This window comes from Amblyraja radiata, chromosome 19 (genome assembly GCF_010909765.2).
Source record: "Amblyraja radiata isolate CabotCenter1 chromosome 19, sAmbRad1.1.pri, whole genome shotgun sequence".
Classification (NCBI taxonomy): domain Eukaryota; kingdom Metazoa; phylum Chordata; class Chondrichthyes; order Rajiformes; family Rajidae; genus Amblyraja; species Amblyraja radiata.
Window position 1 is genome coordinate 43,136,737 of NC_045974.1, and position 16,536 is coordinate 43,153,272.

Consider the following 16,536-nt stretch of genomic DNA (forward strand, 5'->3'; position numbering starts at 1 on the left):
AGTTTTATTTTATTTTTGGGTGGAGCTTTTCGTTCCAATATCTGCCTCTCCTTACATTGAATAGGGTGCAATCGTTGGCGCGGATCGGGGAGAAAGAATGGGGAGAACGTAGTTATTTTTTAAAGACCAAAACTCAAGGCGTTGCCCACAGCGCTTGGCTTCAAGTCAACTGCGCGCAGGCGTGTTGCCAGCAAGGTGGCGGTGAGGTCGGCTCCGCATCTGCGATGATGGATGAAAGGGGGCGTGGTAAGACGAGGCCTTGCACACATGTCGGGGTCTGCCAGGAAGAAAGATGGCGGCGCCCGCGTAGACTTCAGTGACGTCGCCTGCCAGCACTGGCCGGGACTTCTTGACGGCGGCCGGGATGCACCTGGAACAGTGAGTCGCACAGCGCGGCGGGGACGGCGAGATGCAGCCCGAGACTGGTGCACGAGGAGAAATGCAATGCACGGGGGGAAATGCACCCTGCAGTGGGCGCGGGGAGCGAAATCAGGCCCCAAATAGGTGTACGGGCCGGAAAATGGGTGCAAAATAGATGCGGGGGCGGAGATCCACCTTGGGATAGTTGTGGAGGGGGAAATGCAGTTTACATTTGGAGCAGACAATAGACAACGGTGCAGGAGTAGGCCATTCGGCCCTTCGAGCCAGCACCGCCATTCAATGTGATCATGGCTGATCATCCCCAATCAGTACCCCGTTCCTGCCTTCTCCCCATATCCCCTGACTCTGCTATCTTTAAGAGCCCTATCTAGCTCTCTCTTGAAAGCATCCAGAAAATAGTCCTCCACCGCCCTCTGAGGCAGAGAATTCCACAGACTCACCACTCTCTGGAATTATCGCCAGTATTCAAGTTACGATGATAGAATGGGTCGACAAGTCCATAGATCTCATTTGAGGAAGGACATTCTTGCTATTGAGTGAGTGCAGCGTAGGTTCACCAGGTTAATTCCCGGGATGGGAAGATATGAAGAAAGAATGGGTCGACTGGGCTTGTATTCACTGGAATTTAGAAGGAATAGAGGGCATCTTATAGAAACATTTAAAATTATTAAGGGATTGGACAGGGTAGATGAAGGAAACCTGTTCCCCATGCTGGGGGAGTCCAGAACCAGGTGCCACAGTTTAAGAATAAAGGGTAGGTCTTTTAGGACTGAGATGAGGAAAAACATTTTCACCCAGAGAGTTGTGAATCTGTGGAATTCTCTGTCTCAGAAGGCAGTGGAGGCCAATTCACTGGATGTTTTCAAAAAAGATTTAGTTTTATCCTTTAGGGCTAACGGAATCAAGGGAAATGGGGAGAAGGCAGGAACGGGGTACTGATTGTGGATGATCAGCCATGATCACATTGAATGGCGGTGTAGGCTCGAAGGGCTGAATGGCCTACTGCTGCATCTATAGTCTATGTTTCTATGTAAAAGCTTTTCACTCCACATTACCACCTATATTTCTCCTGTGACTCTCAGTCTGAGGAAGCGTCTCAACCTCGAAACGTCACCCATTCCTTCTCTCCAGAGATGCTGCCCGTCCTGCTGAGTTACTGCAGGATTTTGTAGTCTGGCCTGTGCAAAGTACTTATGATACAGAATCATTATATATAACAAGCGACCATCGAGATGAGTACTGTAGGCTCGAGATGAGTACTGTAGGCTCCATATCGTAAATTAAAACTAAAAACAACATTGCACCAGGTGGTGGTGGTTTGGAAAACCTGACTTGGTAATAGGATCAGGTCATCAGCAGCAAAACCAGACACGGATCTAATCAGCAATACGATGATCTACATCCCCCTTCTTGGGCTTTTGCCCAAAGGGCAAACATAAAGCATGCAGAAGTAATATGTATATAAAGCTATAAAATGAACTATCATCTACAGTAAAACAGTGGACGATTTACTGCAAGTAATATAAGTAACGTTGGTTATTGTTAATTAGCGTCCAAGATCTGCATCTAGACATAATCCCCGTATCTAGCCACAGGCTTGCTGACCCATCCTGCACGCGTACGGTACAGGCCTTCAGCCGTGCCCCTCACAGGAGATGTCGCCACAGGCGTGGCCTCCATCGGGAGTTTCTTAGCAGGCGATGACTCAACCAGCACAGGTTTCACTGTCGTTCCAGGTGCGACAGAGGTTCACCTGTATCTCCTCCAACCTCATCTACTGCATCTGATGCTCTCGATGTCAGCTGATCTACATCGGTGAGACTAAGCTGAGGTTGGGCGATCGTTTCGCCGAACACCTCCGCTCGGTCCGCAAGAACCTAACTGACCTCCCAGTGGCTCAGCACTTCAACTCCCCCTCCCATTCCCAATCCGACCTCTCTGTCCTGGGTCTCCTCCATTGCCAGAGTGAGCAACACCAGAAATTGGAGGAACAGCACCTCATATTCCGCTTGGGGAGCCTGCATCCGTGGGCATGAACATTGAATTCTCCCAATTTTGTTAGCCCTTGATGTCTCCTCCCCTTCCTTAGCCCTCGAGCTGTCTCCTCCCATCCCCCAGCCCTCGGGCTCCTCCTCCTCCCTTTTTCCTTCCTACTCCCCGCCACCCCCTATCAGTCTGAAGAAGGGTTTCGGCCCGAAACGTTACCTATCTCCTTCGCTCCATAGATGCTGCTGCACCCGCTGAGTTTCTCATAGCATTTTTGTGTACCTTCGATTTTCCAGCATCCGCAGTTCCTTCTTGCACAGGTTTCACAGAGGATTTGTCAACAGGATTTACAGGGATCTTCGTCATCAGCACCAGCCCCATTGGCAGTCCTTTTGCAGTTGCAGAAACAAAGTTCTGATCCCGGAACTGCTCACCGTCTGCTGTCAAATGACCCTCATTCAGATAGTCGTTTCCATCCTCTGTCTATAACACATCATCTGGGTCATCTGCATAATCATATTGAACCTGCCTCAATGGCACCGGCTCATTCACTGGCAGAATATGTCATCGGTTTCATCTGTATAGACCTCCGCCAGATTGAATCAAATAAGACCTTGGTTCCGGACACACCTCCTTGACCGCGCTGGTTTTGGAGATGGACCACCTGGTCCTCCAACAATGGTTGGAGAGGACAACTAGAACAGTCGTAGTATGTCTTCTACGTCAGTTTTTTACGCTGCAGACGCATCCGAACCACCTCGGGCTCACAGACTTTTGGCTGGAGCAGCTGCTTCGAGACAGGAAGAGTAGCCCTGGTCTGTCTGGACATGAGTCGCTGAGCCGGCGAACTGTGGGATCACGTGGAATGTTGCGGAGATTGAGAAGATCCAAAAACATGTCAGACCCTGCTACTTTGCACTGCGGACAGCTCGCTCAGCCAGCCTGTTTGACTGGGGGTACTCCAGACTGCTGGTGATGTGCTTGAAATCCCATTCCTTTGCAAAGTCCTTGAAACGCTGACTTGTGAATTGGACACCATTGTCAGACATGAAGGTTTGAGGTACCCCATGGACCGAAAAATGCCTCGCAGGTTTCTTGACGACTGCCGCAGCAGAAGCTGTGGGGAGCAGATCGATCTCAAACCACCTGGAGTAAGAGTCAACCAGGACCAAGCATTGGTTGCCACACCAGTCAAAAATGTCAGTAGCCACCATAGACCATGGCAAGCCGTGAACTGGGTGTGGCAAAATGGTCTCTTTCTGTTTATGTGGAGCCATGCTGTTGCACACAGTGCAGGACAGCACCCACTGGAATATATAATCTGACATGGCAGGCCAGAAAAAACATGCTCTTTGCTCGTTGCACCGTAGCTTCAGAGCCAGGATGACCTCTGTGTACGGCATCAAAGTACTTCTGTTGGAGTGAAGCCGGGGTCACTGCCTTGTGACCCTTTTTGATAAACCCACCTTCAATGGCCAGTTCGTCTCGGACAGAAAAGTAAGGCCGAACAGCAAGCGGAAGCGAATGCTGATTGCCAGGCCATCCGTGATTGATGACTGAGGCGAGCATCTGCAGGGTGGCATCTTCTGCTGTGCGAACCACCAAAGTATCCAGATGTGAAGTATGAGTGAAATCAATTGCCATGATGTTAAACATGTCTATTTCTGATGAGTGTTGGGCGCTCGACCTCCTTGGAGCACGGGATAATGTGTCAGCCAGATACATGTGCTTACCCTGCTTGTAGGTTAGAGAGATAACTTACTTCTGGAGCTGCAGCATCATTCTTTGCAGCCGCGCCGGAGCAGCATGCATAGGCTTGTTTAAAATGGTAACCAAAGGTTGATGGTCGGTCTCTACGGTAACAGCCTTGCCAAAAATGTAATTGTTGAATTTGACACATGCAAAGACCACTGCCAGTAATTCCTTCTCGATCTGAGCATACCTCGTCTCCGTATCTGTCATCGTCCTGGAGGCATAAGCAACAGGCTGCTCATCCTGCAGACATGCTGCACCGAGGCCGTACTGGGATGCATCACAGGTCAAAGGTTTATTTACATCATAATAAGCTAGGGTAGGTGGGCACGACATCTGACATTTTAGAGTGTCAAAGGCATGTTGCTGCTGTTCGTGCCATGTCCAGGCAGTATCCTTGTGAGTAAGTTGCCTCAAAGGAGCAGAGATCTCGGCAAAGTCGGGAACTAATTAAAGTTAATTAACCATGCCCAGAAATCTCTGCAGGCCTGCAACATCAGTGGGTGTGGACATTTCACTAACAGCCCCAGTCTTAGAGGAATCCGCCTTGAGACCATCAACCGTGAAAATATGCCCCACATAGCTCACCTGTTTAACACGGAACTGACATTTTTGGGGATTCAGTTTAAAGTTCACTTCCCTGGCACGCTCGAGTACCTTCTTCAAGTTGACATCATGTTGTTCCGTGTCTTTGCCACTAACAATGATATCGTCCACGATGATAGCACAAGGGTATCCGTTAAACAGTTGCTCCATGGAGCGCTGAAACACCTCACTGGCTGAACTGATGCCAAACGGCATGCGCAAAAATCTGTAGCGGCCGAAAGCAGTGCTGAAGGTGGTATGCATAGATGATGCATGATCTAGGGGAATCTGCCTGAAGGAGCTCTTGGCATCTAATACAGAGAATACCGTTGTCTTACCCATGTGGGCAGCTACCTCCTCCATGGTGCGTATGGGGTTATGGGGCCTTTTGAGTGTGATGTTCAGGTCCCTCGGATTAATACATATACGAATCTCCTGTTTATTCTTCTTTGTAGCAGCCACTATTGAGGACACCCAGTCTGTGGTTTCTGACAGGCTTGATAACTCCCAATGCCACCATCCTGTCCAGTTTGGCTTTGACCCAGTCTCTCATGGCAATAGGTACACGCTGAGCAGGATGAACCACAGGACGCACCTCCGGGTCTAAGGACATAGAGTAAGTTATTGGTAGCTTGCCAGGTTCTTTAGTGAAAAGATTGTGGTAATCCATGAGAATACTCTGTGTAGAAACCGGAACTGGTGTTAGTTGATGCACAGCCTTGCTGAAGGTAACCAGCCCCATATCTTTGCAGGAATCATCGCCTAAAAGTGGAATAACATTGGGGTCGACGACATGGAATCGCAATCTGTACGGTTGATCCCCTTAGTGGCACTGCAGCTTCACAATACCGACCGTATTAACCTCGCTTCCCCCGGATGCGAGAAGAGCAACATTGCTGGATGTTAATCGCTCTGCATTCCATAGATGATTGAACTGTTCCTGAGACAAAACATTGCATTTCACTCCAGTGTCGATTTTCAACTTAATAACTTTATTGTTTACTGTTACTGGATAAACAGGGTCTGATTAGGAACAGTCAATATGGATTTGTCTGGAAGATCATGTTTGACTAATCTTCTCGAATGTTTTGAAGTAGTTACTAGGGAAATTGATGAGGGTAAAGTGGTGGATGTTGTCTATATGGACTTCAGTAAGGCCTTTGACAAGGTTCCACATGGAAGGTTGGTTAAGAAGGTTCAATTGTTGGGTATTAATGGTGGAGTAGCAAGATGGATTCAACAGTGGCTGAATGGGAGATACCAGAGAGTAATAGTGGATAACTGTGTGTCAGGTTGGAGGCCGGTGACTAGTGGGGTGCCTCAGGGATCTGTGTTGGGTCCACTGTTGTTTGTCATATATATCAATGATCTGGGTGATGGTGTGGTAAATTGGATTAGTAAGTATGCAGATGATACTAAGATAGGTGGTGTTGTGGATAATGAAGTAGATTTTCAAAGTCTACAGAGAGATTTAGGCCATTTGGAAGAGTGGGCTGAAAGATGGCAGATGGAGTTTAATGCTGATAAGTGTGAGGTGCTACATCTTGGCAGAACAAATCAAAATAGGACGTACATGGTAAATGGTACCGAATTGAGGAATGCAGTTGAACAGAGGGATCTAGGAATAACTGTGCATAATTCCCTGAAGGTGGAATCTCATGTAGATAGGGTGGTAAAGAAAGCTCTTGGTGTGCTGGCCTTTACAAATCAGAGCATTGAGTATAGAAGGTACACAAAATTGCTGGGGAAACTCAGCGGGTGCAGCAGCATCTATGGAGCGAAGGAAATAGGCGACGTTTCGGGCCGAAACCCTTCTTGAGTATAGAAGTTGGGATGTAATGTTAAAATTGTACAAGGCATTGGTGAGGCAAATTCTGGAGTATGGTGTACAATTTTGGTCGGCAAATTATAGGAAAGATGTCAACAAAATAGAGAGAGTACAGAGGAGATTTACTAGATTGTTGTCTGGGTTTCAGCACCTAAGTTACAGAGAAAGGTTGAACAAGATAGGTATTTATTCTTAGGAGCGCAGAAGGTTAAGGGGGGACTTGATAGAGGTCTTTAAAATTATGAGAGGGAGACAGAGTTGACGTGGATGAGCCTTTTCCATTGAGAGTAAACGGAGCGAGCACGCTATCAACTATACTGGAATGCTGTGCCTGAGTGAGCGTTTGGGCATTACGAATCGACAGCTCACAAGTCTCACAGATTGCGATAGCTCTATCCAGAGTTATTGCAGGATCGCGGACAAGCTTCCTTCTCAGCTTGTCATTAAAAAGACCACATACCAACCTATTAAACCTCTAATAAATTCATCTTTGATATTGCCAAATCTGCAAGTTCCTGCAGCCTTCTTGATAGCACTAACAAAAGATTCAATAGTTTTGTTCTCATTCTAGTATCTTGAGAAAATGTTCACACATTCGATGAGTGGATTAGCTTGAGGGTCACACAACTGTCGAAACTTTCTCTTGAGACCGGGTCGTCCGGCAACTCAGCCGGGGTCACGATCGGCGCCCCACCATCGGCAGGTTGATGAGTTATTGCATCAGCATACACACACTGTTGTGCTCGTTCGCAAGCTTCATCTCCTGCGAGTAGAAGGAGCATGCTTGCACGGACCACTGCAGGTTTGTCATGAGAAGTTACAGCAAAGAACAAATCATACTGTCGCTCAAAGGTACGCCACCGCTGTCCGATTCTGCTATTGAAAACGAGTGGGTCAGGTTTTCTGAAACCTGCAGTCATGTCTGAGACTATGAAAAGCCTTGTAAATAGCAGCCAAAGTCAAACCGAAATCCCACCTCTGACACCATGTACAAAGTTCTTATGATACAGAGACATTATATATCATCACAAGTACTTTAATTTGCATACATACAGAGACCATCGAGGTGAGTACTGTAGGCTCTGAATTGTAAGTTAAAACTAAAAACAACATGGCTGCCCGCATGCACGAGGTGGCGGTGGTGTTGAAAACCTGACATTGATTATGGATCAGGTCATCAGCAGCGAAGCCAGACAAATCAGCGATACTGTTTGACCTACATGGCCCTCCTTGAGGTTTTATCAGATTTGCAACCTCTGCAGCTTCTGTGTTTGTTTCCCCTCACCCCCCACGTGGTGTAGGAGCTGCGGGGGCGGGCAACCGTTGCTAAAGCAGGATGGGTGGCTCCGATTGGTGGAGGCTGCTGTCTGTCCGAGGGGCGGGGCTATGACTCGACCTATAGGACGTGGTCATCTGCGGCAGTGACGCAGCACTGATTGCTTGGAAGCAGGGAGGTGGTGGTACCAGGTCCTTTGTCTTCTGCTTGAGTTTGAGGCAGCAGAAGTTTTGTAACGCCCTCCAGGCGCTGCAGTCACGTCAATGTGCTGTTGCCATGAGGTCTACTCCACCGGGGGGAGCGGAGGACAGCGTAGTCGAAAATGACGCTGCTGCGCTGTTTGCTGGTCTGCTCCACACACGCAGGCTGCTGATGGACGCAGCCCCCAGCGATGCATGTTGGCATTGAACCGGCCGATCCCTGTACGGAGCCGGTTCAGGGTGACCCACTCTTTGCGGGACAGGTCTGAGATGGGTGAGGCTGTGGTGTTCAGTGCAACAGTGAATTGAGGAGGTCGTGAAGTCTATTCCCAGCTTGTTCTCCATGCTCCTAGTGTGTTGAAACCGGAGCCACAGAGGGCCGCTACGTGACGGTAGAAGGGACGGCGAGATGACAGGCGTTGAGGTCCAAATTGCTGTGAGTCCGGGGCGAGGTGGCACAAAGGATGTTTGGTGTCCGAGGGGGCCTTGCACACCAGCCTGTGGGTGAAGTACTCTCTGCGAAGCTTGGCGGGTGCAATACCTGTGAGCACCGGCAGAAGATCCGGCTGAATAGGGCGTAGGTAGCCGGTGATGATCTGCATGGTGTCGTTGAGGATGGCGTCTAACTTGCTAGTATAAGCACTGCTGCACCATGCTGGGGCGGCGTACTCAGAGGCGCTGTACATGAGTGCAAGAGAACTGGTTCAGAGAGTAAATGTCCTGGCGCCTAATGTCGATCCAGCCAAGCAACGCAGGAAGTTGTCCCGCGCCAAGTCTTTAGCCTGGAGAGCTTCAAGGAGTTGCTTGTAGGTCAGCTGCCGATCTAGTTTCACCCCAAGGTATGTGGGAAATGGGTTATATGTTAGGGGTGACCCTTTGAGGGTGACGGTTAGCTGGCGTTGAGCTTCCTTGTTGTTCAGGTGAAAGGCCGTTGTGGTTTTTGCCACACTCAGTTTTAGTCTCCAGGTCTTAAGGTAGCCCGCGACAAGTTCCATATCCGCTGAGAGCACATCCTCCACGTTTGATAAACTCCTGTCCGAGTGCAGTAGGGCCAGGTCATCTGCATATCCATACTGGCGTGAGGTCGTGTGTGGCAGATGGCTGATAAAGAGATTGAAGAGCATGGGAGCCAGCACCGAGCCTTGGGGGACTCCGTTTCTTAGGTGTCGCAGTCGGCTAGATTGTCCGTCGCTGGTCTTGAGTACAAAACAATGGTTGGCAAGGTTGTTGGCAAGGAAGTGCACTAAATGACGGTCAGGAATGGTGCGGAGGAGCTTCAGGATCAGGCGCTGGTGCCACACTGTTTCATAGGCGGCGGTGAGGTCCACCACTGTGACGGCCGCCTTGTGACCCTTTTCAAAACTGTCTTCAATGTTTTGGCCAGCTTGACTATTTGATGGGTGGTGCAGCGACCACGATGAAATCCATTCTTTGTGACGTCGGCCCGGGTGTAGCGGAACCTGCGCTGCCATCAGTGGGGGGGAGGGAAGGGGGGGAACCTGGTCTCCAGTCTTGTGAGATCCTACTGCAGTTGTACAGGGGGCTGACAGGACGAGGACGCTTCTCTCTCTTAGCCAAGTGCCCCCCTCCCTTCCCGAGGGTGGTCCTGCGGCGAGTGAGGGAGGGAAGGAAGGAGGTCTGGATACCCTCTGGTCCTCAGACTGCAGCCTGGTAGCGGGAGGCCGGGATAGCTGGCAGCGTCTCTGATCCTGCGACTGCAGCGTTAACCTGGTGGCGTTAGGCCATGGTGCAGTGCCTCTGGTCCGAGTGCAGCCCCTCTGGTGGCAGGAGGCCGCAGTGCAGCATCTCTGGTTCTCCGAGTGCAGCACCTCCTGGTGGCGGGAGGCCGTGGTGCAGCGCCTCTGGTCCTCCGACTGCAGCACCCACTGGCAGTGGGAGGCCGCGGTGCAGCGCCCCCCTTTCGGCTGAAGGCCGCGGTGCAGCGCTTATGGTCGTCCGTCTGCCACGCCCCCTAGCGGCCGCAGTGCAGTGTCTCTGGTCAGCCGGCCACAGCGCCCCCCTGGCGGCGGGAGGATTGAGTTTAGTTTATTGTCACGTGTACCGAGGTACAGTGCAATGCTTTTTTGTTGCGTGCTAGCCAGTCAGCGGAAAGACAACACATGATTACAATATGTCTGCAGTGTACGGATACGGGTTAAAGGGAATAATGTTGAGTGCAAGACTTGAGTGACTCTAGCACGGAGATAAGGTTTCTCCCTGTATAAGGTCATATGTGATGGGAGCCATTCAGCCCATCAAAACTACTCTGCCATTCAATCATGGCTGTTCTATCTCTCCTAACCTCATTCTCCTGCCTTCTCCCCATAACCCCTGACACCCGTATCTTGGTACATTGAACAGTAATGAGCCAATATTGGGAGAAAGGGAGGTGCAACGAGACCTGGTGATTGTACATCAGCCACTGAAAGTAAGCATGCAGGTACAACAGGCAGTGAAGAAAGCTAATGGCTTGTTGGCTTTCATTGCAAGAGGATTTGAGTTTAGGAGCAAGGAGGTCCTACTGCAGTTGTGTGGGGCCCTGGTGAGATTGCACCTGGAGTATTTTGTGCAGTTTTGGTCTCCTAATTTGAGGAAAGACATTCTTTTTATTGAATGAGTGCAGCATAGGTTTATGAGGTTAATTCCCGGGATGGCGGGACTGTCACATGATTAAAGAATAATAATAATAATGGATGGGATTTATATAGTGCCTTTCTAATACTCAAGGCGCTTTACATCGCATTATTCATTCACTCCTCAATCACACTCGGTGGTGGTAAGCTACTTCTGTAGCCACAGCTGCCCTGGGGCAGACTGATGGAAGCGTGGCTGCCATTCTACGCCTACGGCCCCTCCGACCACAACCAATCACTCACACACACTCACACACATTCACACACATTCACACACAGGCAAAGGTGGGTGAAGTGTCTTGCCCAAGGACACAATGACAGTATGCACTCCAAGCGGGATTCGAACCGGCTACCTTCCGGTTGCCAGCCGAACACTTAGCCCATTGCGTCATCTGTCGTCCCAAAGAATGGGTCGACTGGGCTTGTATTCGCTGGGATTTAGAAGGATGAGAGGAGATCTTATCGAAACATATAAAATTCTTAGAGAGTTCGACAGGCTAGATACAGGAAAAATTTTCCCGATGTTGGGGGAGTCCAGAACCAGGGGTCACAGTTTAAGAATAAGGGGTAGGCCATTTAGGACTGAGATGAGGAAAAACTTGTTTACACAGGGAGTTGTGAATCTGTGGAATTCTGTGCCACAGAAGGCAGTGGAGTGGGGGGTGAGGGGGGTGCGTGGGGGAGGAGGAGGGCGTGAGGGGGGAGGGGATGTGTGGGTGGTGAGGGGAGAGTGAGGGGGATCCGCACCGACCTGGGGGCGCCGAGCATTCAGGCACCGCGTCGAGTCTCCCGCCCGCAAGCCGGCCTGCGTGTGACCGAAACGTCATGCATTCCTTCTCTCCACAGCCGCTGCCTGACGCGCTGAGTGACTCCAGCACTGTGTGACCTTCTTCCCGTGATACATGCCGCCCACCCCCCCCCCCCCCTCATGACTGTGCGCAATGGCAGGGGGCAGGGCCGGCAGTCCCCCTCGGATTGGCGGTGACGTCAGGGCACCGGTTGTCGCGCTGTCCGTTCATGAAGCTGACGTCACGGCGCAAAATGGGCGGACTTGCGGACGGACGGCTCAACGCAGTTCCCGGATGCTTGGTGCCGCCTCCCCCACTCACCCCCACCCCACTCACCGCCCTCCACTCACCGCCCTCCACTCACGCCCCCACCACTCACCCCCCCCCCACTCACCCCCCCCCCACTCACCCCCACTCAGACCCCCAACTCACCCCCACACTCAATCCCTCCCCCCATCCCCACCTCCCCCATATCCCTTGACCCCCACCCTCCCTTCCCCATCCCCCACACCACTGACCCCAGCCACCCTCACTCACCCCTTCACCCCCTCCTCCCCCCTTTCCCTTTCCTCTCCGTTCAAGCACTAGTAATGTTCGCGCGTTAATAATGTCCTGTTTGTCAGTTTGTTGACCCTCTGTGTTCCCCTCCTGCAGGATTTAGAAGCCATTGCCGTGGATGGAGAGACGAAGATGTGAGCGGCCATTGATGGCAGCCAGGGTGCCGATGAGCCCCCCCCCCCCCCATTTGCTCAGTGTGCGGGCTGAGCTTCGATGGAGGACCACATGACGGGGCCCAACAAGCAGAAGCGTTATGAGTGCGATATATGTGGCAAGGCCTGTCTGCACCCGAGCCACCTGGAGATCCACCTGCGGGTGCACACGGGAGAACGCCCCTTCGACTGCTCGGAGTGCGGCAAGAACTTTAAGGTAGCGCAGGACCTGAAGAACCACCGGCGGGTGCACACGGGCGAGAAGCCCTATGGCTGCTCCACCTGCGGCAAGAGCTTTGCCCAGTTGTCGGGGCTGCAGAAGCACCGGCGGGTGCACAGCAGTGAGCGGCCCTTCACCTGCTCCGACTGCGGCAAAGGCTACAAGTCGTCACATGAACTGAAGGTGCATAGGCGCCTGCACACTGGGGAGCGGCCCTACATCTGCAGCGACTGTGGTAAGGGCTTCATCCGCTCCAACAGCCTGCTGGAGCACCAGCGCACCCATAGCGGCAAGCGCCCCTTCCCCTGTGCCCAGTGCGGCAAGGGCTTTACCTGTTCCACCAAGTTGCTGTTCCACCAGCAGGTGCACACCGGTGACCGTCCCTTCCCCAGGCCCTTCCGCTGCTCCGACTGCGGCAAGGACTTCCAGAGGGCACAACAGCTGAAGTTCCACCGGCGAGTGCATACGGGCGAGAAGCCCTATGGCTGCTCCACCTGTGGCAAGAGCTTTGCCCGGTTGTCGGGGCTGCAGAAGCACCGGCAGGTGCACAGCAGTGAGCGGCCCTTCACCTGCTCCGACTGCGGCAAAAGCTTCAAGTCGTTGTCGGACATGAAGGTGCACAGGCGCCTGCACACCGGGGAGCGGCCCTACACCTGCAACGACTGCGGCAAGGGCTTCACCCGCTCCGACAACCTGCTGGAGCACCAGCGCACCCACACCGGCGAGCGCCCCTTCACCTGCGCCCAGTGCGACAAGGGCTTCACCCGCTCCGTCAACCTGCTGTCCCACCAGCGGGTGCACCCCCGAAAGAGTTAATCGCTATTAACTAGGGTACCTAGGATACTTGATCATTTCTGTATTCTTGCTTAAAGCTTATGTACCTTTAAAACTACTGATAGAGGAAATATACTGCTGACTCACCTGGCTGAAAACTGAAATACTGCCTCGTATGGGGGTAACTGATAACTGAAGTACTGCAGACTCATGTAGATGCGAACAAAACTTGCAATCCTTGGAATAACCACTGAACAGAATATGCCTGGGATAACCTGACTGCAGATGGCAATTGACCGAACTGACGTACATAGATCACCGCTCCTCCGAAGATAAGATAACAGTCACTGAAACAGACGTCAGCAATTGTTTCTTGGAAATGCTCCTCGGCAGTAGTTTTTGGAAGAATGACAAAGGCATTGACTTGACTTTAAGAGTATATAAGAAATAGTAAAATACTGTATCTTTGAGTGGCTGCTCGGGGAGCGCTGAGTATATTGTATACTCTCTGTACTAGTCGCCGCCGCTCCCGTCATGATGAATTGTGTAAAGCTTGCTATGGTTTACGTTTAACCCTTTGCGTTGTCTGTATTAAGCAGTGAACTTTATCACGCTGGCGACCATCCCTTCCCCAGCCCGGAGTGTGGAGAGCACTTTGCCTTGGCCTCCCACGCCTTATCTCACCAGCGCGTGCACATCAGTGGCCAGCCCTACGACTGCCTGTACTGCGGTGAGGCATTTGACAGCTCGTGGGGGTTGCGGCAGCACTGGTGGGCCCACGCCGGCGAGCGGCTGCTCCCACTGCAGCAAAAGCGCTCGGGGGTTGTGGGAGCACCAGCGGATACACACCAGAGAGAGACCCTGTGAGTGCGTTGAGTGTGGCAAGGGTTCCACCCGCATGTCCAGCCTGTGGCAGCACCGGCGTACCCACAGCAATGAGCGTCCCTTCCCCTGCCCGACCTGTGGTAAGGGCTTCACCAACCTTGACCACCTGCTGGAGCACCAGCAAATCCACACTGGCCAGCGCCCCTTCACCTGCCCACTCTGTTGAAAGGCATTTATCCGCTCCTCCAGCCTGCGTGGATAAGTGCTGTTTAGGTAGACACAAAATGCTGGAAGGATTGGGTAACGTTTCGGGTCGAGACCCTCTTCAGTCTCAACCCGAAACATCACCCATTCCTTCTCTCCAGCGATGCTGCCTGTCCCGCTAAGTTACTCCAGCACTTTGTGTCCTTTTTTTCTAAACTGTATGCAATACTCCAAATGCTACCTGACCAATGTCCTTTAAAGCTGCACATATACATTCCTCTCTCCTAATCTCACACTTTTATATCCTTATTTTCTCTCGCCTCTGTCACTTACTCCACTAATCAGCAGATCGCCCCTCATCTGTTAACATCGTGTCAGTCTGAAGAAGTGTCCCGACCCGAAACGTCACCTATCCATGTTCTCCGCAGATGCTGCCTGACCTGCCGAGTTACTCCAGCACTGTGAAACGTCACCTATCCATGTTCTCCACAGATGCTGCCTGACCCGCTGAGTTACTCCAGCACTTCGTGTTAGAGTCATAGAGTGATACAGTGTGGAAACAGGCCCTTCGGCCCAACTTGCCCACACCAACCAACATGTCCCAGCTACACTCGTCCCACCTGCCTGTGTTTGGTTCATATCCCTCCAATCTTGTCCTATCCATGTACCTGCCTAACTGTTTCTTAAACGTTGGGGAAGTCCTCCAATGCCAGCACATCCTTCCTCAGATATGGGGTCCAAAACTACTCACAATACTCTAAATGTGGTCTGAGCAGCGCCTTATTAAGCCTCAGCAATACATCACCGATATTATATTCTGGTCCTTACAAAACAAACGCTAGCATTGCATTTGTATTCCTTACTACCGATTCGACTTGCAAATTAACCTTTTGGGAATCCTGCACCAGTACTCCCAAGTCCCTTTGCACCTCAGATTTCTGGATTCTCTCCCCATTTAGAAAATAGATCACACCTTTATTCCTACTACCAAAATGCATGACTCCACACTTTGCTACACTGTATTCCATCTGCCATTTATCTGCCCACTCTCACAATCTGTCCAAGTCCTTCTGCAGACTCCTTACATTCTCCACACTACCTGCTCTTCCACCTATCTTCGTATCATCTGCAAACTTGGCCACAATTCCCTCATCCAAATCATTGATATACAACATGGCTAGTCGCGGCCCCAGCACCGACCCCTGCAGAACTCCACTGGTCACTGGCAGCCAACCCAAAAAAAGTCACTTTTTTGCCACTCTTTGCCTTCTGCCATCCAGCCAAACTGCTATCCATGCTAGTATCTTCCCTCTGATACCATGGGCTCTCATCTTCTTTAACAGCCTGATGTGCATCATCTTATTAAAGGCCTTCTGAATATACAGGTAAACCCTATCCACTAACTCTCCTTCTCCCTAGTATTAGCTACTCCACTAACTACCACCCCTGACTCTCTTGAATTTCAGGCACGTTGCTGATGTCTTCCACTGTGAAGACTGTTGCAAAAAATGTATTCAATTCATCCGCCATTTGTTTATTCCTCATTATCACTTCCCCACCATTATTTCCCAGCGGTCCAAAGTCCACTCTTGCCTCTTTCTTACTCTTATGATATCTCATCATTATTATTCCTTGAAAGTGGTGTCACGGATAAATAGGGTGGTCAAGAAGGCTTTCAGTCTCGGCCATCAGTCAGAGTATTGAGCATTGAAGTTGGAAGATCATGTTACAGTTGCACATGGCATTGGTGAGGCCACATTTAGAGTATTGTGTCACCATGTTATAGTAAACTTTACTAGTACAGTAAACCATGTTAATCTGACACGGGTGCAGAGAAGATTTACAAGGATTTTGCCCAGGCCTGAGCTATAAGGAGAGGTTGTGTCAGCTGGAACTTTGTTCCTTAGAGCACAGAAGCTTGAGGGGTGTATAAGATCATGAGAGGAACAGTCATTGTTTCAATGTACAGACTTTTTTTTGCCCAAAGTAAGGGAATTAAGAGCCAGAGGACATAGATTTAAGGCGAAGGGGGAAAGATTTAACAGGAATCTGAGGAGTAACTTTTTTTATACAAAGGGTAGTAGATATATGGAATGAGCTGCCAGAGGAGGTAGTTGAAGCAGGGGCTACCACAATGTTTAAAAAAACATTTGAACAGGTAAATGGATAGGAACGATTTAGAGAGATATGAGCTAAACACAGGCAGGTGGGACTAGTGTGGATGGGACATGTTGGTCGGCGTGGGCAAGATGGGCCGAAGGGCCCATTTCCATGCTCTATGACTCTATGACTAATGTTTATGACCATCAACATATCAGAATGTGAACAAAATAGACATGTTTATTATTGGTTGTGCAGTTCTTCCATAATCTTC

General features: G+C 50.7%; 1 protein-coding gene across 2 annotated transcripts; it reads left to right on the forward strand.

Moving 5' to 3' along the window:
* Positions 1-351: 351 nt before the first annotated feature.
* On the forward strand, positions 352-14,010 carry LOC116984182 (zinc finger protein 2 homolog). 2 transcript variants are annotated; one of them, XM_033038332.1, is made up of 3 exons: positions 352-378; positions 12,084-12,751; positions 13,769-14,010. In XM_033038332.1, the coding sequence occupies exons 2-3, from the start codon at positions 12,201-12,203 to the stop codon at positions 13,998-14,000; spliced, it is 783 nt and encodes a 260-aa protein (XP_032894223.1). In that variant the 5' UTR covers positions 352-378; positions 12,084-12,200; the 3' UTR covers positions 14,001-14,010. The 2 variants fall into 2 exon arrangements, with proteins under 2 accessions (XP_032894223.1, XP_032894222.1); XM_033038331.1 differs by lacking the exon at positions 13,769-14,010 and having other exon boundaries at positions 12,084-13,706.
* Positions 14,011-16,536: the final 2,526 nt, after the last annotated feature.